At 40.0% G+C, this 23214-nt stretch overlaps 3 protein-coding genes across 16 annotated transcripts in view; 1 reads left to right on the top strand and 2 right to left on the bottom strand.

The window, feature by feature from the left end:
* The window catches only part of LOC122864185 (collagen alpha-1(XIV) chain), a 216780-nt gene that overhangs the window by 169394 nt on the left and 24172 nt on the right, over positions 1-23214 (top strand). The gene's annotated exons all lie outside the window — the stretch shown is intronic.
* LOC122864189 (CD209 antigen-like protein C) lies at positions 70-10807 on the bottom strand. 4 transcript variants are annotated; one of them, XM_044171372.1, is made up of 8 exons: positions 10005-10803; positions 9641-9736; positions 8291-8380; positions 8140-8162; positions 8058-8097; positions 7610-7752; positions 6884-7008; positions 6264-6622 (listed from the first exon to the last, which is right to left on the bottom strand). In XM_044171372.1, the coding sequence occupies exons 1-8, from the start codon at positions 10153-10155 to the stop codon at positions 6472-6474; spliced, it is 819 nt and encodes a 272-aa protein (XP_044027307.1). In that variant the 5' UTR covers positions 10156-10803; the 3' UTR covers positions 6264-6471. The 4 variants fall into 4 exon arrangements, with proteins under 4 accessions (XP_044027310.1, XP_044027307.1, XP_044027306.1 ...); XM_044171371.1 differs by having other exon boundaries at positions 8058-8162; positions 10005-10804; XM_044171375.1 differs by lacking the exons at positions 6264-6622; positions 6884-7008; positions 7610-7752 and adding exons at positions 70-218; positions 822-964 and having other exon boundaries at positions 8058-8162; positions 10005-10807.
* Positions 11844-22386, bottom strand: LOC122864188 (CD209 antigen-like protein C). Of its 4 annotated transcripts, none has more exons than XM_044171369.1 (7): positions 21477-22386; positions 20864-20983; positions 19448-19537; positions 13635-13739; positions 13187-13329; positions 12465-12583; positions 11844-12202 (listed from the first exon to the last, which is right to left on the bottom strand). In XM_044171369.1, the coding sequence occupies exons 1-7, from the start codon at positions 21634-21636 to the stop codon at positions 12052-12054; spliced, it is 888 nt and encodes a 295-aa protein (XP_044027304.1). In that variant the 5' UTR covers positions 21637-22386; the 3' UTR covers positions 11844-12051. The 4 variants fall into 4 exon arrangements, with proteins under 4 accessions (XP_044027304.1, XP_044027302.1, XP_044027303.1 ...); XM_044171370.1 differs by lacking the exons at positions 11844-12202; positions 12465-12583; positions 13187-13329; positions 13635-13739 and adding exons at positions 17421-17782; positions 18771-18913; positions 19219-19266; positions 19305-19319; XM_044171367.1 differs by lacking the exon at positions 12465-12583 and having other exon boundaries at positions 13041-13329.

Genomic DNA, 23214 nt, shown 5'->3' with positions numbered 1-23214 from the left:
GATAAAATTGTTTATTTTTTCATTTGCTTTTATTCTACTTTTTAAACCTTATTTTAGTGACAAATTGAATTGTGATGGAAACAAAAAACCTTTAAAATGTCTCACGTTTCTGTCAGCGGTGATTTGTCCACCCATTCCCATTCCCCTCCTGTTTGTGTCCATGTTTTCCGTAGACCAATCCAGGACTCTCCATTCACGTTCAGCTCTTTGACAAAGTTCTAGCAGTTGGCAAGAGACAATAATCATTTCTCCGTTCATAATTCAGGAATTCTGTTGTAGTACATGTGTGATGTCTGAAGGAAAAAGAAAATCTGTTGCAACTTTTCAGTTCCTCCATGGTGCATATATCAGAAACACTCAAAGGACTGATGAAATTCAGCTCCTCCTGTAGACCAACCATTGTTACAATACAACCAAATATACTGTACAAACGTGCAGTTTGGTATGAGCCAATAAATAATACAACATCATGACAAACAGTCAGACTGTAGTTTTTGTTTGTTATCACTGTCACTTTGACAATCAGCCACAACAAACACAAGGGGGCTCCACCTGTAAAGCACACACTGAGCACTGGACACGACAGCATGATCGTAAAGACACATGTGTAATGGAGTCAAAGCAGGCTGAATTACAGGTATTTTACTAGAATCAACAGTCCATGAACAGGCTTACAGGTCGGGAGCTGAAGGCAGACCAAACGGACAAATAAATGTGACAGGGTCGAGACAGGAAGCAGACTGGCAGCAGGTCAGAAACACACGTGACCGATCACTGGCAGATACGTCTAAGATCCCACACTCAGTAACAAACACACTCACCCGTTCCTCTTCGTTGTTTATGGTCACCAGATCTGCTCCTTTGTTCCGACAGTCAGATCTGCTGTCAGGCCAACTTTTCTTCTCATTGGATTTAAAGTAACAGCTGCATCCAAATCTCTTCCATCCTTCAGGACACCGCTTCCCTTTATGTCAAACAAGTGTTTTAAAGACAGATTTCATGTCATTCACTGTCGAACTGATAAGACTTGTAGTTTCTCTGTTTAGTTTCAGGTCTTTCTTGCCTGCCACTTTTCCTTTCAGGTTGTTTACTCTGTAAATACTTTTATTTTCACTTTAATTAAAAGTAAAGGCACAGTGAAGTTCCGTCGTGTGAATCGGTGTGATACTGGTGTTCACTGTTAGTTTTGAAACTTTCATCACCTTCAGTTTTGTCCTTCAGCTGCTTCACTTCATCCCGTAACTGGCTGTTGTTGACTGCCATGTCTTGAGAAAAACAACAATAGATAAAAGAGTAAGACAATATGAAAATATATATGCTTAATAAATAAGCAGTGCGAAGTGTGATCCTGTGTATTTTGGTATTTGCTTATTTGTTTTGAAACCTTTCTTACCTGAAATCTTTCCCTGGAGCTGGCTGCAGCTGTCGCTCAGTCTGTCGTATCTGGTCTGCAGCTCGTCTTTTTCCAAAGTGACTGACATATCTGGTGAGAACCACAGCAACAAAAGAAACACACCAACACCAAATCATTCTGCATTTCCAAACAACTCATGTCCATGAAGGAATAAATAAGGAATGATCTGCCGCTATACTTTGTTTCAAAGCTGAGAGTCAGTCCGAACTGTGGGCTGACTGAATCATTATACATCCAACAATAATAATAATAATAATAATAATAATAATAAAACTTATCAAAACAAAGTACAAAGTGCTTCACAACAAGAGAAATTAAATACCACAGTGAATGACAAAATATAAAAAAATGAAATACTCAAATAATAATAAATAATATTAAAATAAACAGCCAGTTCAGTTAAAATCAGGATATGCTTTCAGATAAAAATGTTTTTTGAGAAGAGACTTAAACGAAGTCACTGACTCAGACAACCTAATGTCTTCCTGCAAGTTGTTCCAGAGCCTCGGTGCCCTGATGGCAAAAGCTCTGTCCCCCTTAGTTTTCAACCTGGACTCAGGAACAGACAGAAGACCCCTGCCCGAAGATTTCAAACTACGTGAAGGTTCATAAGGTATTACGAGGTCTAAAATATAGTCTGGAGCCATGCCATGAAGAGCCTTAAAAGTAATCAACAAGATCTTAAAATCAGTCCTAAAACAAACAGGGAGCCAATGTAAAGAGGCTAAAACAGGTGTGATGTGGTCGTACTTCTTGGTCATGGTTAACAGCCTAGCAGCTGAGTTTTGTACAGTCTGCAGTCGTGTCAAAGTTTTTGATTAAGACAAGTGAACATGCTACAAGTTACAATAATCAAGGCGTGAGGAGATAAAAGCATGTGCAGCAGTTTCTGCATCACTAAGATTTAGAATAGATCAGATTTTTGCACTGTTTCTGAGGTGATGAAAACATGATTGGACAAGCTTAGCAATATGTTGCTCAAAACATAAATTGCTTTGAAACAGGACACCAAGATTTCTTGCAACAGGCTTGATATGTTGTGACAGGTTACCAGTAGATGGCAGTATTTGTTAAGTGATGTGTTGGGGCCCAATAACAAGGATTTCAGTTTTATTTGAGTTGAGCTGAAGAAAATGTATCGACATCCAATTTTTTGTCAGACAGGTAGTCCTGCAGAGAACTCAGCATACTCAGGTCAGTGGGCTTGACAGGGAGGTACAACTGCGTGTCATCCGCATAACAATGAAAAGAAATACCATGTCTGTAGATGACATCACCCAAAGGAAGCATGTATAAGGAAAACAGTATTTGTCCCAGAATTGAACCTTGAGGCACACCGTACTTGATATGGGAAAAGGATGACATGAAGTTATTAATGCTGACACAGAATTTCCTATTGGACAGATAAGATGAGGACCAGTCTAGTGCAGTGCCAGATGTGCCCACCCAGTGCCTCAGTCTATCTAAAAGAATGCCATGATCACTTGTGTCAAAGGCAGCACTTAAGTCCAGCAGCATAAGAATTGAACACATGCCTGTGTCTGCATTCATTAAAAGGTCATTAGTGACTTTGAGAAGGGCTGTTTCAGTGCTGTGGTGTTGACGAAAGCCAGATTGGAACTTTTCAAAGGTATTATTGTTTTCCACAGCAGCGAGAAGCTGCTTAGATACAAGTTTTTCGAGAATCTTTGAAATAAAAGGCAATTTGGAGATTAGGTGATAGTTATCCAGGAGGGTGGGATCAATCCCAGGTTTTTTTAGGACTGGCTGGACACAAGCAGTTTTAAAGTAATCTGGGACGCAGCCAGTAGACAGCGAGCTGTTAAAAATAATTTTGATTTTGTCCAGAGAGCTGGAGGATACTCTCATAAGCGACATGATGTCTGCGAGTTCAGGCAGCGTAACAGCAGAAAAACTGCTCAAAGAATCCCTGAGCAGGTGATCCACATCTAAAAAGGCAGGGTTGGGGGTGATATCTGATCTTATTAACTCCACCTTACCAGCAAAGTGCAAAAGAAACTTTTCACAATCAGCATCACAATCAGCAGGGGCACAAGGAGAGACTGGGTTAACTAACTGATCCACAGTCTTAAATAGGAATCTGGGGTTGTGCTGATGGGCAGAAATAAGTGCAGAGAAATGGCATGTTCTTGCATCCTTCACCATCCTATTATAAAGGTTTAATAACTCTTTCATGGCCACAAAGTGGACCTGGAGACCTGATTTCTTCCATCTGTGTTCTGCTCTTCTGCATTTCTTTTTACAGGTGAAACATCTGGTGAGAACCACAACAACAAAAGAAACACACCAACACCAAATCATTCTGCATTTCCAATCAATTCATGCCCTTGAAGGAATAAATAAGGAATGATCTGCCGCTATACTTTGTTTAAAAGCTGAGAGGCAATCCGAACTGTGGGCTGACTGGATCATTATACAGACAATAATAATAATAATAATATGATATTAATAAAACTTTATTTATAGAGCACTTATCAAAACAAAGTACAAAGTGCTTCACAACAAGAGAAATAAAATACCACAGTGAACCGATTATGTCATCTAACAGAAAAAAAGCTTAAAACATGACATTACAAAAAACGGAGAGGGACCCACGTTATGACAATTTGGATTAAAAACTTAATTCCTCACAGCGTATGAAGATTCCAGCCAATATCAGGAGATACATCACTCCCAGAGTCGCTGCAGTAAAACACCTTCTGACAGGATCCTTTGGAGTGTGTGGTCCTACAGAGGCAAAATACAAAGACAACATTTTTAAAGTGGCCACTTTGAACTGTGGAGTCTTTGTTACTCATTGTTATTCTCTCCTTAAGAATAAGGACTCTCGTGGCACCAGATTACAGCACCAGGACACCTGATAATGACCCAAAGTGAATAGTGACTTGTGGTGAATTGACTGATGAAGTGTGAATTTTCACTCAATGTCTAATATTAATATAGCCAAACAAAATGTGACATTAACTTCCCTTTTCCAACATCAGTTTGGACTTACTGGATTTTTGGGACCCAAGATCAGCGCGATGCTCTTCATCCTCTAAGATCTCCACCTGGTTGTCCTCTCCCGCTCCTCTTTTCTCTTGAACTTTTCGGGTATATCTCACATTCAAGCTCGAATCTGGTGCAGCAGGAACACTTGCAGGCATTTTGAAAAACTGAAAACGTTCCTGAACCTGACCAGGTTTCTCTGTCTGCTTGTTCGTCTTTGAGTTGAGCAGCCTTCAAACCAGGAAGTTGCAGCCGGACAAACTGACACAGATGCACACTTAAACGCCTTTGTTACTGTTAGTTGAAGAACCTCACTTGACTTAAACTTGACTTAAATTCAGGCATTCAGTGGTTTGGTCATTGGAATGATGAAACCCTTCAGATAAACTATAGAAACGCATTTATGAAACATAAAAATAAAGATGTTTTTGTCAGTGACTTAGAGGATATAAAAGGTTTTCACACAAACAGCAAGGGTGTGCGCTCATTCACACATTTGTGCATAGCTGCTTTCATGATTCCCCATATAGCACACACACACACACGTATCTCTGACACAGGAAATGTGATGTTTCCACCGGACAGTTATTTTAGTTCTGTCTCGTAGACGAAATGAAATGTCAAGTTCTGGTTAATTCATGGTTCAATGATAATAAACTTATGATGTTAAAATGTAATTGTGCTGTTGTAATTTGATAAGGAGATGATAGAAAATCTTCCTTACTGACACACACGCAGGGTATGTGATTATTACCTTAAGTGCAGCTGGACTGAATGAAGACTTAGCTCTGCTACATGCACAACTAGTGACATACAGAGAACAGATAATAGATCCTAAACACTGTAGAGGAGCAGAGAAAAAGGATCCAGGATGAGTGACCAGTGTTACAAACATGTCCCAAATACAGCCATAACAGAAGCTAGAAAACGCGCTGTATGTATGTGTAAACACAGTGGAATGTGTAATACGTTTTAATTGGTCGTCTTTCTAGGGTCTTCAGATGAAAACGAGGAAATTGTTACATTTGAAAGACTAACAGTAATGTGTTCCCTTCATGATTTAATCATTTATCTATCTTGTATTTGTGCTGTTCACAGTTACAGCCGTTGCTGATGTGGCCGTGTTGTTTATCGTGCATCTGATCTGCATGAGTGCAGCAGCAGTTTGTTCAGACACAGACGGACCTTTTTTGTGGCTGCCCGATGACTGGCGTGCAGAACGACATCATGTAGGTAGTTTCTCACCTGACTGCGCCAAACAGAATGCTGACATTAAACAGTTCTTCAAAACAGCAGATTACATTCAGTGACAACAATTCTGAAGTTTGGACGCTGACATTTCTTTACAATATTGATATCTGCAGTATCCGTGCATGGCAATTGCATTGTAGTTAAGGTCTGGTTAACATTATGCAACTAAAACACTTGTACCCCATTTATACTTGGCCAGTGCATGCATCTTGTGCGGATTGTATGGCTTTTGAATAGCAAAACAACCCAAGTGTAAATGCAAAGCAGCATTCAAGATGGACTGCAGTCTGATTCACCGTCAGATGCATCCGTCTCTCCGAAACGCATTCATAATCTTTACTCCTCCCAAGTGTAACTCCATCAGTAAGTGCTCTGTGGAAGTCTCCTCTACGAGCTTTGTCCCTTATGATAATGGCTCAAGTAACACTGACACAGGAATCAGCCATCTCTCCCCCTGTTGGTATGTATGTGACGTCTCCGGCTATTTGAACACAGACTTTCATATTTTCACATAATAAACACAGACAGATCTAACTGGATACAAACGCATTAATCAACTGAACCAAAGTAAAGACAATCTGCGATTCCATGTTTTTTTTTACTTTTATTGTAATATTTTTGTAAAGCTGCAGAGTGGACAACTTCCCACCAGATTGTTCACTATGTAGGGCAGAGGAACAAAATCTATGTAATCCAGGTTATTTAGCATGCAACACAGAATAAACAGCTGAACAAATGTAAAATGTGATTTGGTCAGATTTGATGAAGCTGATCCAACGCTACACACCCCTCTGTCATCAGAGAATGCAGGACATCTGTTTCTCACAGATCCAGTTCTTAAGATCAGAATAATAATTGCTTTGTGTCCATCGTCCTTGTTGATTGCAGTATGCTGCAGCGTACTGGTACTGGTCCCAGCGCTGGTCTGGCGATCCTGTTGCCCAGAACCTGTAGGACAAATAAAATGATGTCACTCCTGATTATTTTCAATTTGAAGTAAACTTTTGGATTTCACTTCAGATATTCATATTATCTGCAATTAATACAAATATTAATAACTCTTTTAACCCATAATTCAGCTTTGTAAATTGATATAATCTGTATTGATGAAATTGTTTATTTTTTCATTTGCTTTTATTCTACTTTTTAAAACTTATTTTAGTGACAAATGGAATTGTGATGAAACAAAAAACCTTTAAAATGTCTCACGTTTCTGTCAGCGGTGATCCATCCACCCATACCCATACCCATACCCATGCCCGTCCTGTTTGTGTATATATTTTCCGTAGACCAATCCAGGACTCTCCATTCACCTTCAGCTCTTTGACAAAGTTCTAGCAGTTGGCAAGAGACAATAATCATTTCTCCGTTCATAATTCAGGAATTCTTTTGTAGTACATGTGTGATGTCTGAAGGAAAAAGAAAATCTGTTGCAACTTTTCAGTTCCTCCATGGTGCATATATCAGAAACACTCAAAGGACTGATGAAATTCAGCTCCTCCTGTAGACCAACCATTGTTACAATACAACCAAATATACTGTACAAACGTGCAGTTTGGTATGAGCCAATAAATAATACAACATCATGACAAACAGTCAGACTGTAGTTTTTGTTTGTTATCACTGTCACTTTGACAGTCAGCCACAACAAACACAAGGGGGCTCCACCTGTACAGCACACACTGAGCACTGGACACGACAGCATGATCGTAAAGACACGTGTAATGGAGTCAAAGCAGGCTGAATTACAGGTATTTTACTAGACTCAGCAGTCCATGAACAGGCTTACAGGTCGGGAGCTGAAGGCAGACCAAACGGACAAATAAATGTGACAGGGTCGAGACAGGAAGCAGACTGGCAGCAGGTCAGAAACACACGTGACCGATCACTGGCAGATACGTCTAAGATCCCACACTCAGTAACAAACACACTCACCCGTTCCTCTTCGTTGTTTATGGTCACCAGATCTGCTCCTTTGTTCCGACAGTCAGATCTGCTGTCAGGCCAACTTTTCTTCTCATTGGATTTAAAGTAACAGCTGCGTCTAAATCTCGTCCATCCTTCAGGACACCGCTTCCCTTTATGTCAAACAAGTGTTTTAAAGACAGATTTCATGTCATTCACTGTCGAACTGATAAGACTTGTAGTTTCTCTGTTTAGTTTCAGGTCTTTCTTGCCTGCCACTTTTCCTTTCAGGTTGTTTACTCTGTAAATACTTTTATTTTCACTCAGGTTTTGTATCTTATTTGTAACAAAAATCAACACATAGAAAAACACTTCAACAGCATAAAGAATTGTAATTAAAAGTAAAGGCACAGTGAAGTCACGTCGTGTGAATCGGTGTGATACTGGTGTTCACTGTTAGTTTTGAAACTTTCATCACCTTCAATTTTGTCCTTCAGCTGCTTCACTTCATCCCGTAACTGGCTGTGATTTGTACTCAGTGTTTCGTAACTCCTCTGTAACTGGCTGTTGTTGACTGCCATGTCTTGAGAAAAACAACAATAGATAAAAGAGTAAGACGATATGAAAATATGTATGCTTAATAAATAAGCAGTGTGAAGTGTGATCCTGTGTATTTTGGTATTTGCTTATTTGTTTTGAAACCTTTCTTACCTGAAATCTTTCCCTGGAGCTGGCTGCAGCTGTCGCTCAGTCTGTCGTATCTGGTCTGCAGCTCGTCTTTTTCCAAAGTGACTGACATATCTGGTGAGAACCACAGCAACAAAAGAAACACACCAACACCAAATCATTCGCTTCAGTCTAAAGACAGAATGAAGTTACTTCCTCTGCATAATTAAATATCACTCTCACTATTTCAAACTATAATTTATTTATTTGGTGTACCTGTCCTTTAACCTGCCGCGTATGTGGAGGGTCAGTAACTACTGGATAACTGCCTTTCATTACATCGAATAATGACTCATTTCTCACACTTCACTTTTATCTTGTTTTTATTTTCTATTTAACTCTTTAAGGGTGTTTAAATGTCTTTATGTTGCCCCATGATGCTTTTATGTTTGATGTTAAGCTCTTTGAATTGCCTTGATGTTGAAATGTGCTATACAGATAAGCTCGCCTCGCCTTCGCCTTTAAGGCGAGAAATGTTTATTTTAGGTATGGAGTATATTTAGCTGTCAAAGATGTTATCTACATGCTCTTCAAGAATACATTCTGACTCATGCCATATGTTGAGAAGGAATGAATGATTAGTTCCTCCTCTCAGAACTGGCTCTGAAGTAATCCCCTCCTAGCGTGACCTGTTGGGTCTCTGTAAGTAACACTGTAAAGAGTGCAGTCTGCACCTGCTCTATATGAAAAGTGCAATGAGATAACCTCTGTTATGAATTAGCGCTATATAAATTAAATTGAATTGAACTGCAGTGTAAAACGTTAGGGACATAAAAACAGCTTCATTAGTCTGAGTTACCCAAACAGAAGGGGTTCCTTCCGATGCTCATGTGTTTTGAGTACAATATTCCCTTTGTTTCCACGGTCAGCGTTTCCGTGCTGAGCCGCGGCAGAAGGATGCACTCTGGTAGTCGCACGTTGGTTTGCTGCTGAGACACAACTCCAGCAATAAACCAGCATGCAGTGATCAGTGCAGCAGCTTGGCTCTGAGCTGGCTGCAGCTCAAAATACTCCTTTAAAGTGAGTATTCACACTGACTTGGTTCTCGTTTTCATGACAGCAGCATTTCAGTGAGCTGCTGTCCTCGACACCACACAAAGGTGAAATCTGTGTGGTGAAACACTGGAGTCTGAATAAAAAGTGTCAGACAATATAGTGACCAAAAACTACCGAAGACACCACCAATCGCAGAAAGAAAGTCACATGACGTTTTTACTAAATACACGGACGTGCACCGATTATGTCATCTAACAGAAAAAAAGCTTAAAACATGACATTACAAAAACGGAGAGGGACCCACGTTATGACAATTTGGATTAAAACTTAATTCCTCACAGCGTATGAAGACTCCAGCCAATATCAGGAGATACATCACTCCCAGAGTCGCTGCAGTAAAACACCTTCTGACAGGATCCTTTGGAGTGTGTGGTCCTACAGAGGCAAAATACATAGACAACATTTTTAAAGTGGCCACTTTGAACTGTGGAGTCTTTGTTACTCATTGTTATTCTCTCCTTAAGAATAAGGACTCTCGTGGCACCAGATTACAGCACCAACACACCTGATAATGACCCAAAGTGAATAGTGACTTGTGGTGAATTGACTGATGAAGTGTGAATTTTCACTCAATGTCTAATATTAATATAGCCAAACAAAATGTGACATTAACTTCCCTTTTCCAACATCAGTTTGGACTTACTGGCTTTTTGTGACCCAAGATCAGCGCGATGCTCTTGATCCTCTAAGATCTCCACCTGGTTGTCCTCTCCCGCTCCTCTGTTCTCTTGAACTTTTCGGGTATATCTCACATTCAACTTCGAATCTGGTGCAGCAGGAACACTTGCAGGCATTTTGAAAAACTGAAAACGTTACTGAACCTGACCAGGTTTCTCTGTCTGCTTGTTCGTCTTTGACTTGAGCAGCCTTCAAACCAGGAAGTTGCAGCTGGATAAACTGACACAGATGCACACTTAAACGCCTTTGTTACTGTTAGTTGAAGAACCTCACTTGACCTAAACTTGACTTAAATTCAGGCATTCAGTGGTTCGGTCATTGGAATTATGAAACCCTTCAGATAAACTATAGAAACGTATTTATGAAGCATAAAAATAAAGATGTTTTTGTCAGTGACTTAGAGGATATAAAAGGTTTTCACACAAACAGCAAGGGTGTGCGCGCACATTCACACATTTGTGCATAGCTGCTTTCATGATTCCCCATATAGCACACACACACGTATCTCTGACACAGGAAATGTGATGTTTCCACCGGACAGTTATTTTAGTTCTGTCTCGTAGACGAAATGAAATGTCAAGTTCTGGTTAATTCATGGTTCAATGATAATAAACTTATGATGTTAAAATGTAATTGTGCTGTTGTAATTTGATAAAAACACAAAGGAGATGATAGAAAATCTTCCTTACTGACACACACGCAGGGTATGTGATTATTACCTTAAGTGCAGCTGGACTGAATGAAGACTTAGCTCTGCTACATGCACAACTAGTGACATACAGAGAACAGATAATAGATCCAAAACACTGTAGAGGAGCAGAGAAAAAGGATCCAAGATGAGTGACCAGTGTTACAAACGTGTCCCAAATACAGCCATAACAGAAGCTAGAAAACGCGCTGTATGTGTAAAAAACACAGTGGAATGTGTAATACGCTTTTAATTGGTCGTCTTTCTAGGGTCTTCAGATGAAAACGAGGAAATTGTTACATTTGAAAGACTAACAGTAATGTGTTCCTTCATGATTTAATCATTTATCTATCTTGTATTTGTGCTGTTCACAGTTACAGCCGTTGCTGATGTGGCCGTGTTGTTTATCGTGCATCTGTTCTGCATGAGTGCAGCAGCAGTTTGTTCAGACACAGACGGACCTTTTTGTGGCTGCCCGATGACTGGCGTGCAGAAACGACATCATGTAGGTAGTTTCTCACCTGACTGCGCCAAACAGAATGCTGACATTAAACAGTTCTTCAGAACAGCAGATTACATTCAGTGACAACAATTCTGAAGGTTGGACGCTGACATTTCTTTACAATATTGATATCTGCAGTATCCGTGCATGGCAATTGCATTGTAGTTAAGGTCTGGTTAACATTATGCAACTAAAACACTTGTACCCCATTTATACTTGGCCAGTGCATGCATCTTGTGCAGATTGGATGGCTTTTGAATAGCAAAACAACCCAAGTGTAAATGCAAAGCAGCATTCAAGATGGACTGCAGTCTGATTCACCGTCAGATGCATCCGTCTCTCCGAAACGCATTCATAATCTTTACTCCTCCCAAGTGTAACTCCATCAGTAAGTGCTCTGTGGAAGTCTCCTCTACGAGCTTTGTCCCTTATGATAATGGCTCAAGTAACACTGACACAGGAATCAGCCATCTCTCCCCCTGTTGGTATGTATGTGACGTCTCTGGCTGTTTGAACACAGACTTTCATATTTTCACATAATAAACACAGACAGATCGCACTGAATACAAACGTATTAATCAACTGAACCAAAGTAAAGACAATCTGCGATTCCATGTTTTTTTTTACTTTTATTGTAATATTTTTGTAAAGCTGCAGAGTGGACAACTTCCCACCAGATTGTTCACTATGTAGGGCAGAGGAACAAAATCTATGTAATCCAGGTTATTTAGCATGCAACACAGAATAAACAGCTGAACAAATGTAAAATGTGATTTGGTCAGATTTGATGAAGCTGATCCAACGCTACACACCCCTCTGTCATCAGAGAATGCAGGACATCTGTTTCTCACAGATCCAGTTCTTAAGATCAGAATAATAATTTCTTAGTGTCCATCGTCCTTGTTGATTGCAGTATGCTGCAGCGTACTGGTACTGGTCCCAGCGCTGGTCTGGCGATCCTGTTGCCCAGAACCTGTAGGACAAATAAAATGATGTCACTCCTGATTATTTTCAATTTGAAGTAAACTTTTGGATTTCACTTCAGATATTCATATTATCTGCAATTAATACAAATATTAATAACTCTTTTAACCCATAATTCAGCTTTGTAAATTGATATAATCTGTATTGATGAAATTGTTTATTTTTTCATTTGCTTTTATTCTACTTTTTAAAACTTATTTTAGTGACAAATGGAATTGTGATGGAAACAAAAAATCTTTAAAATGTCTCACGTTTCTGTCAGCGGTGATCCGTCCACCCATTCCCATACCCATGCCCCTCCTGTTTGTGTATATATTTTCCGTAGACCAATCCAGGACTCTCCATTCACCTTCAGCTCTTTGACAAAGTTCTAGCAGTTGGCAAGAGACAATAATCATTTCTCCGTTCATAATTCAGGAATTCTGTTGTAGTACATGTGTGATGTCTGAAGGAAAAAGAAAATCTGTTGCAACTTTTCAGTTCCTCCATGGTGCATATATCAGAAACACTCAAAGGACTGATGAAATTCAGCTCCTCCTGTAGACCAACCATTGTTACAATACAACCAAATATACTGTACAAACGTGCAGTTTGGTATGAGCCAATAAATAATACAACATCATGACAAACAGTCAGACTGTAGTTTTTGTTTGTTATCACTGTCACTTTGACAGTCAGCCACAACAAACACAAGGGGGCTCCACCTGTACAGCACACACTGAGCACTGGACACGACAGCATGATCGTAAAGACACATGTGTAATGGAGTCAAAGCAGGCTGAATTACAGGTATTTTACTAGACTCAGCAGTCCATGAACAGGCTTACAGGTCGGGAGCTGAAGGCAGACCAAACGGACAAATAAATGTGACAGGGTCGAGACAGGAAGCAGACTGGCAGCAGGTCAGAAACACACGTGACCGATCACTGGCAGATACGTCTAAGATCCCACACTCAGTAACAAACACACTCACCTGTTCCTCTTCGTTGTTTATGCTCACCAGATCTGCTCCTTTGTTCCGACAGTCAGATCTGCTGTCAGGCCAACTTTTCTTCTCATTGGATTTAAAGTAACAGCTGCGTCTAAATCTCGTCCATCCTTCAGGACACCGCTTCCCTTTATGTCAAACAAGTGTTTTAAAGACAGATTTCATGTCATTCACTGTCGAACTGATAAGACTTGTAGTTTCTCTGTTTAGTTTCAGATCTTTCTTGCCTGCCACTTTTCCTTTCAGGTTGTTTACTCTGTAAATACTTTTATTTTCACTCAGGTTTTGTATCTTATTTGTAACAAAAATCAACACATAGAAAAACACTTCAACAGCATAAAGAATTGTAATTAAAAGTAAAGGCACAGTGAAGTCACGTCGTGTGAATCGGTGTGATACTGGTGTTCACTGTTAGTTTTGAAACTTTCATCACCTTCAATTTTGTCCTTCAGCTGCTTCACTTCATCCCGTAACTGGCTGTGATTTGTACTCAGTGTTTCGTAACTCCTCTGTAACTGGTTGTTGTTGACTGCCATGTCTTGAGAAAAACAACAATAGATAAAAGAGTAAGACGATATGAAAATATGTATGCTTAATAAATAAGCAGTGCGAAGTGTGATCCTGTGTATTTTAGTATTTGCTTATTTATTTTGAAACCTTTCTTACCTGAAATCTTTCCCTGGAGCCGGCTGCAGCTGTCGCTCAGTCTGTCGTATCTGGTCTGCAGCTCGTCTTTTTCCAAAGTGACTGACATATCTGGTGAGAACCACAGCAACAAAAGAAACACACCAACACCAAATCATTCGCTTCAGTCTAAAGACAGAATGAAGTTACTTCCTCTGCATAATTAAATATCACTCTCACTATTTCAAACTATAATTTATTTATTTGGTGTACCTGTCCTTTAACCTGCCGCGTATGTGGAGGGGTCGTAACTACTGGATAACTGCCTTTCAATACATCGAATAATGACTCATTTCTCACACTTCACTTTTATCTTGTTTTTTTTTTCTATTTAACTCTTTAAGTGTGTTTAAATGTCTTTATGTTGCCCCATGATGCTTTTATGTTTGATGTTAAGCTCTTTGAATTGCCTTGATGTTGAAATGTGCTATACAGATAAGCTCGCCTCGCCTTCCCCTTTAAGGCGAGAAATGTTTATTTTAGGTATGGAGTATATTTAGCTGTCAAAGATGTTATCTACATGCTCTTCAAGAATACGTTCTGACTCATGCCATATGTTGAGAAAGAATGAATGATTAGTTCCTCCTCTCAGAACTGGCTCTGAAGTAATCCCCTCCTAGCGTGACCTGTTGGGTCTCTGTAAGTAACACTGTAAAGAGTGCAGTCTGCACCTGCTCTATATGAAAAGTTCAATGAGATAACCTGTGTTATGAATTAGCGCTATATAAATAAAATTGAATTGAACTGCAGTGTAAAACGTTAGGGACATAAAAACAGCTTCATTAGTCTGAGTTACCCAAACAGAAGGGGTTCCTTCCGATGCTCATGTGTTTTGAGTACAGTATTCCCTTTGTTTCCACGGTCAGCGTTTCCGTGCTGAGCCGCGGCAGAAGGATGCACTCTGGTAGTCGCACGTTGGTTTGCTGCTGAGACACAACTCCAGCAATAAACCAGCATGCAGTGATCAGTGCAGCAGCTTGGCTCTGAGCTGGCTGCAGCTCAAAATACTCCTTTAAAGTGAGTATTCACACTGACTTGGTTCTCGTTTTCATGACAGCAGCATTTCAGTGAGCTGCTGTCCTCGACACCACACAAAGGTGAAATCTGTGTGGTGAAACACTGGAGTCTGAATAAAAAGTGTCAGACAATATAGTGACCAAAAACTACCGAAGACACCACCAATCGCAGAAAGAAAGTCACATGACGTTTTTACTAAATACACGGACGTGCACCGATTATGTCATCTAACAGAAAAAAAGCTTAAAACATGACATTACAAAAAACGGAGAGGGACCCACGTTATGACAATTTGGATTAAAAACTTAATTCCTCACAGCGTATGAAGACTCCAGCCAATATCAGGAGATACATCACTCCCAGAGTCGCTGCAGTAAAACACCTTCTGACAGGATCCTTTGGAGTGTGTGGTCCTACAGAGGCAAAATACATAGACAACATTTTTAAAGTGGCCACTTTGAACTGTGGAGTCTTTGTTACTCATTGTTATTCTCTCCTTAAGAATAAGGACTCTCGTGGCACCAGATTACAGCACCAACACACCTGATAATGACCCAAAGTCAATAGTGACTTGTGGTGAATTGACTGATGAAGTGTGAATTTTCACTCAATGTCTAATATTAATATAGCCAAACAAAATGTGACATTAACTTCCCTTTTCAAACATCAGTTTGGACTTACCGGCTTTTTGTGACCCAAGATCAGCGCGATGCTCTTCATCCTCTAAGATCTCCACCTGGTTGTCCTCTCCCGCTCCTCTGTTCTCTTGAACTTTTCGGGTATATCTCACATTCAAGCTCGAATCTGGTGCAGCAGGAACACTTGCAGGCATTTTGAAAAACTGAAAACGTTACTGAACCTGACCAGGTTTCTCTGTCTGCTTGCTCGTCTTTGAGTTGAGCAGCCTTCAAACCAGGAAGTTGCAGCTGGATAAACTGACACAGATGCACACTTAAACGCCAATGTTACTGTTAGTTGAAGAACCTCACTTGACCTAAACTTGACTTAAATTCAGGCATTCAGTGGTTCGGTCATTGGAATTATGAAACCCTTCAGATAAACTATAGAAACGTATTTATGAAGCATAAAAATAAAGATGTTTTTGTCAGTGACTTTGAGGATATAAAAGGTTTTCACACAAACAGCAAGGGTGTGCGCGCACATTCACACATTTGTGCATAGCTGCTTTCATGATTCCCCATATAGCACACACACACGTATCTCTGACACAGGAAATGTGATGTTTCCACCGGACAGTTATTTTAGTTCTGTCTCGTAGACGAAATGAAATGTCAAGTTCTGGTTAATTCATGGTTCAATGATAATAAACTTATGATGTTAAAATGTAATTGTGCTGTTGTAATTTGATAAAAACACAAAGGAGATGATAGAAAATCTTCCTTACTGACACACACGCAGGGTATGTGATTATTACCTTAAGTGCAGCTGGACTGAATGAAGACTTAGCTCTGCTACATGCACAACTAGTGACATACAGAGAACAGATAATAGATCCAAAACACTGTAGAGGAGCAGAGAAAAAGGATCCAAGATGAGTGACCAGTGTTACAAACGTGTCCCAAATACAGCCATAACAGAAGCTAGAAAACGCGCTGTATGTGTAAAACACAGTGGAATGTGTAATACGTTTTAATTGGTCGTCTTTCTAGGGTCTTCAGATGAAAACGAGGAAATTGTTACATTTGAAAGACTAACAGTAATGTGTTCCCTTCATGATTTAATCATTTATCTATCTTGTATTTGTGCTGTTCACAGTTACAGCCGTTGCTGATGTGGCCGTGTTGTTTATCGTGCATCTGTTCTGCATGAGTGCAGCAGCAGTTTGTTCAGACACAGACGGACCTTTTTTGTGGCTGCCCGATGACTGGCGTGCAGAACGACATCATGTAGGTAGTTTCTCACCTGACTGCGCCAAACAGAATGCTGACATTAAACAGTTCTTCAGAACAGCAGATTACATTCAGTGACAACAATTCTGAAGGTTGGACGCTGACATTTCTTTACAATATTGATATCTGCAGTATCCGTGCATGGCAATTGCATTGTAGTTAAGGTCTGGTTAACATTATGCAACTAAAACACTTGTACCCCATTTATACTTGGCCAGTGCATGCATCTTGTGCAGATTGGATGGCTTTTGAATAGCAAAACAACCCAAGTGTAAATGCAAAGCAGCATTCAAGATGGACTGCAGTCTGATTCACCGTCAGATGCATCCGTCTCTCCGAAACGCATTCATAATCTTTACTCCTCCCAAGTGTAACTCCATCAGTAAGTGCTCTGTGGAAGTCTCCTCTACGAGCTTTGTCCCTTATGATAATGGCTCAAGTAACACTGACACAGGAATCAGCCATCTCTCCCCCTGTTGGTATGTATGTGACGTCTCTGGCTGTTTGAACACAGACTTTCATATTTTCACATAATAAACACAGACAGATCGCACTGAATACAAACGTATTAATCAACTGAACCAAAGTAAAGACAATCTGCGATTCCATGTTTTTTTTTACTTTTATTGTAATATTTTTGTAAAGCTGCAGAGTGGACAACTTCCCACCAGATTGTTCACTATGTAGGGCAGAGGAACAAAATCTATGTAATCCAGGTTATTTAGCATGCAACACAGAATAAACAGCTGAACAAATGTAAAATGTGATTTGGTCAGATTTGATGAAGCTGATCCAACGCTACACACCCCTCTGTCATCAGAGAATGCAGGACATCTGTTTCTCACAGATCCAGTTCTTCTTAAGATCAGAATAATAATTTCTTAGTGTCCATCGTCCTTGTTGATTGCAGTATGCTGCAGCGTACTGGTACTGGTCCCAGCGCTGGTCTGGCGATCCTGTTGCCCAGAACCTGTAGGACAAATAAAATGATGTCACTCCTGATTATTTTCAATTTGAAGTAAACTTTTGGATTTCACTTCAGATATTCATATTATCTGCAATTAATACAAATATTAATAACTCTTTTAACCCATAATTCAGCTTTGTAAATTGATATAATCTGTATTGATGAAATTGTTTATTTTTTCATTTGCTTTTATTCTACTTTTTAAAACTTATTTTAGTGACAAATGGAATTGTGATGAAACAAAAACCTTTAAAATGTCTCACGTTTCTGTCAGCGGTGATCCATCCACCCATTCCCATACCCATACCCATGCCCGTCCTGTTTGTGTATATATTTTCCGTAGACCAATCCAGGACTCTCCATTCACCTTCAGCTCTTTGACAAAGTTCTAGCAGTTGGCAAGAGACAATAATCATTTCTCCGTTCATAATTCAGGAATTCTTTTGTAGTACATGTGTGATGTCTGAAGGAAAAAGAAAATCTGTTGCAACTTTTCAGTTCCTCCATGGTGCATATATCAGAAACACTCAAAGGACTGATGAAATTCAGCTCCTCCTGTAGACCAACCATTGTTACAATACAACCAAATATACTGAACAAACGTGCAGTTTGGTATGAGCCAATAAATAATACAACATCATGACAAACAGTCAGACTGTAGTTTTTGTTTGTTATCACTGTCACTTTGACAATCAGCCACAACAAACACAAGGGGGCTCCACCTGTACAGCACACACTGAGCACTGGACACGACAGCATGATCGTAAAGACACATGTGTAATGGAGTCAAAGCAGGCTGAATTACAGGTATTTTACTAGAATCAACAGTCCATGAACAGGCTTACAGGTCGGGAGCTGAAGGCAGACCAAACGGACAAATAAATGTGACAGGGTCGAGACAGGAAGCAGACTGGCAGCAGGTCAGAAACACACGTGACAGATCGCTGGCAGATACGTCTAAGATCCCACACTCAGTAACAAACACACTCACCCGTTCCTCTTCGTTGTTTATGGTCACCAGATCTGCTCCTTTCTTCCGACAGTCAGATCTGCTGTCAGGCCAAGTTTTCTTCTCATTGGATTTAAAGTAACAGCTGCATCCAAATCTCGTCCATCCTTCAGGACACCGCTTCCCTTTATGTCAAACAAGTGTTTTAAAGACAGATTTCATGTCATTCACTGTCGAACTGATAAGACTTGTAGTTTCTCTGTTTAGTTTCAGATCTTTCTTGCCTGCCACTTTTCCTTTCAGGTTGTTTACTCTGTAAATACTTTTATTTTCACTCAGGTTTTGTATCTTATTTGTAACAAAAATCAACACATAGAAAAACAGTTCAACAGCATAAAGAATTGTAATTAAAAGTAAAGGCACAGTGAAGTTACGTCGTGTGAATCGGTGTGATACTGGTGTTCACTGTTAGTTTTGAAACTTTCATCACCTTCAATTTTGTCCTTCAGCTGCTTCACTTCATCCCGTAACTGGCTGTGATTTGTACTCAGTGTTTCCTCCTCTGTAACTGGTTGTTGTTGACTGCCATGTCTTGAGAAAAACAACAATAGATAAAAGAGTAAGACGATATGAAAATATGTATGCTTAATAAATAAGCAGTGTGAAGTGTGATCCTGTGTATTTTGGTATTTGCTTATTTGTTTTGAAACCTTTCTTACCTGAAATCTTTCCCTGGAGCTGGCTGCAGCTGTCGCTCAGTCTGTCGTATCTGGTCTGCAGCTCGTCTTTTTCCAAAGTGACTGACATATCTGGTGAGAACCACAGCAACAAAAGAAACACACCAACACCAAATCATTCGCTTCAGTCTAAAGACAGAATGAAGTTACTTCCTCTGCATAATTAAATATCACTCTCACTATTTCAAACTATAATTTATTTATTTGGTGTACCTGTCCTTTAACCTGCCGCGTATGTGGAGGGGTCGTAACTACTGGATAACTGCCTTTCATTACATCGAATAATGACTCATTTCTCACACTTCACTTTTATCTTGTTTTTATTTTCTATTTAACTCTTTAAGGGTGTTTAAATGTCTTTATGTTGCCCCATGATGCTTTTATGTTTGATGTTAAGCTCTTTGAATTGCCTTGATGTTGAAATGTGCTATACAGATAAGCTCGCCTCGCCTTCCCCTTTAAGGCGAGAAATGTTTATTTTAGGTATGGAGTATATTTAGCTGTCAAAGATGTTATCTACATGCTCTTCAAGAATACATTCTGACTCATGCCATATGTTGAGAAAGAATGAATGATTAGTTCCTCCTCTCAGAACTGGCTCTGAAGTAAGCCCCTCCTAGCGTGACCTGTTGGGTCTCTGTAAGTAACACTGTAAAGAGTGCAGTCTGCACCTGCTCTATATGAAAAGTGCAATGAGATAACCTCTGTTATGAATTAGCGCTATATAAATAAAATTGAATTGAACTGCAGTGTAAAACGTTAGGGACATAAAAACAGCTTCATTAGTCTGAGTTACCCAAACAGAAGGGGTTCCTTCCGAAGCTCATGTGTTTTGAGTACAGTATTCCCTTTGTTTCCACGGTCAGCGTTTCCGTGCTGAGCCGCGGCAGAAGGATGCACTCTGGTAGTCGCACGTTGGTTTGCTGCTGAGACACAACTCCAGCAATAAACCAGCATGCTACCAGGACCAAGAGACCGAAATCTCTAGTAGCTTCAGCTGAATGTTTGAATGCATTTTCACACAGAACGAAGACTGTGGATTTTGTCTCCCTGTTGCTTACATTGGAATTGTGTAAGGAAGGGCTCGCTTACAGTAACAGGCAGTATGGACAGGAGGAATTATTACAGCGACCAGTAACTCTTTCAGCGTACACATGGCATGTCGGTATTATATTAAGATGGACAAAGACATCTGAACCTCTCCTTTAAAGCCTGTTTTAGTAGATTTGGTTGTGGAGCACTGGGAAGTGTATTTTAGTGTAACTGAGAAACCTTTGGTGGAAAAACGTTTAATAAATGCGCTTCCTAGACATACAGTAGTTGTACCAATTTTTCCAAAAATATGCATCATGTTCAGTGTTTGGTTCTCAGTAGTTGTAGTGTTGTATTTCATCTTACACTGTATGAAGAAGAAGATGATTCCAGTTATCATCAGAAAGCACAGCACTCCAAGACATAACGCAGCAGCTCTGAAAGGCTTTCTTTGGACGGCTGCAGGAGGCTTCTCAGTGTGCGCTCCTGACGTGACAAAGCACACGGAGAGCAGGTTCATTAGAGGAAAACAACAGGGTAGCTTTTGCATTCATTCCCCTCTGTTACAGTAACATTTTACTCAGTAGCTTCATTGCTTTGATCTGTGGTTAGTCGACATCTGTACACAACTGTAAAATGAAGTCTTAGTAATCATTGATTAAATCATTTAAACGCTGTTATGTAAACCAATTATTATCTTTATGTAAAACAAATATGAACTCATCTGAAATGTGTTTTGCACGACTGACTCACAACTAAAAGCTACCAGAGAGCTCTGGTACTTTGAACATGATCCCACTAACTACAGCAAACATCAGCAGAACGCAAGGCTTCAGTCCGTACAGGTCGATAAACAGAAACAAACTGAACTGAGAGCAAACTTAGAGATCACGCAGTAGTCCAACATGACGGACGGACGGACACAAACAAGAGAAGAATAATGTTTTCTAATATTGATTTGTCATCATTTTTCACTTACCTCCTTCTGAGTGAAAATCAGTGTGATCATCCCGGAGAGCTTCTGCGCTCTCGTAGATATCAACTTCTCTTTCCTTCCACTCTGCTTTGTCTTCTTGCACCTTTCTGTTGTATCTCACCTTCTTTGAGAAATTTGGTTTGGCATAAATATCTGAGGACATCACTTACTGTTACTGCACTGTGTCGGTTGGTTACTGTGCTGCTGTAAAACTTTAATGTCTACTAGTATAGTATGCAGAACTAACTATGGTAGCTATGAATTCAGTAGCGTAATATACTGTACTGATGCTGCTGTCAGTGATCCTTGGCCCGTCTTCTGTCTGGTTTTAGTAGAGAACAATGAGGAAGTAGCAGCCAGCACACAAAGAAACACACACACACCTTTTTATTCATTTGACTCTTTTGGATCCAGTTTGGTGTTTTTTGTAATTTTAGATAGGAGACTGCATTGTCCAGTCTTTGGATTTACTGTATGAAGCCATTTAGACAAACTATAAATACAATATAAATATATATTATATTTTTTTTATTTTTTTTTAAGTAGAGAGTTTGGAGACACAAGGTTTTCTGTAAGCAACAACAATGTGTATGTGTTCTACTCACTTTTCACACCATGTTTGAGCGCCCCGCTTACACACACGCACGTACGCATGCACACACACACACACACACACGGCAGATTAACAGTTTGGCCAACACAGGAAATGTCACCTTCTCAGTTATTTTCTGTTGCCTGATAGATGAACTGAAACCATTTCCCAACCAAGTTGAAATGTTTAATGAAGTTCAAATTTGGCAACTGATAAATTAAAATACATATTCTACATTGATCAGCATTTCCAAAACAAGTGTGAAATAAAAACATAAACATAGACAGAAGAAATGTGCTATTAAAATATATTCATATAAGATAATAACAATAATAATATAAACTGTAGACTTGCAGTTAAAAATACAAATAAGTGAAAGCTATATATGTGTGTGTGTGTGCGTGTGTGTGCGTGTGTGTGTGTGTGTGTGTCTGTGTGTGTGCGTGTGTGTGCCTGTGTGTGTGTGCGTGTGCGTGTGTGTGTGCGTGCGCGTGTGTGTGCGTATGTGTGCGTATGTGCGTGTGTGTGTGCGTGTGTGTATGTGTGTGTGTGCGTATGTGTGTGTGCGTGTGTGTGTGTGTGTGTGTGTGCGTGTGTGTGTGCGTGTGTGTGCGTGTGCGTGCGTGCGTGTGTTTGTGTGCGTGCGTGTGTGCGTGCGTGTGTTTGTGTGTGTGTGTGCGTGTGCGTGTGCGTGTGTGGCATGTTGATACATACTGGGCAGCAGGATCGGCCCTGCCTCCTTCTCCTGGGAGGATTTTTAATGTTGAGAGCTCATTTAGCTCTTTGAAATCTGAGATTACAGAGTTGAACTTGTTAAAGTAAACGTTTCTTATTTCATTGAATGTTGTACACTGTAGGAGGAAGTGCCTCTCTGTCTCAGCCTCACCTGTCTGACACTGACCACATATTCTGTTTTCTTTTGGCTGCCAGGATTGTTTGTGTCTTCTTTTTCGATTGGCAGTTTGTGGTCTCTGAGCCTGAACATGGTCCGGATCTGTCTCTGACAGTAGAGAGATATTCTGCCAATTCACAATCTCTTTTTAGGGCCTGAAACATGCTGATCTATTTTGAATCTTAGTTTCTTCTTTCCAATGTTCCAAATAGGTTTCTTCACATAACTGGGCTTCCTCTGATTGGTGTTTGGAAAGC

The sequence above is a fragment of the Siniperca chuatsi genome, linkage group LG17, assembly GCF_020085105.1.
Source record: "Siniperca chuatsi isolate FFG_IHB_CAS linkage group LG17, ASM2008510v1, whole genome shotgun sequence".
Lineage (NCBI taxonomy): Eukaryota > Metazoa > Chordata > Actinopteri > Centrarchiformes > Sinipercidae > Siniperca > Siniperca chuatsi.
The sequence above is the reverse complement of the archived record's forward strand: the minus strand, read 5'-3'. Positions and strand labels throughout refer to the sequence as shown.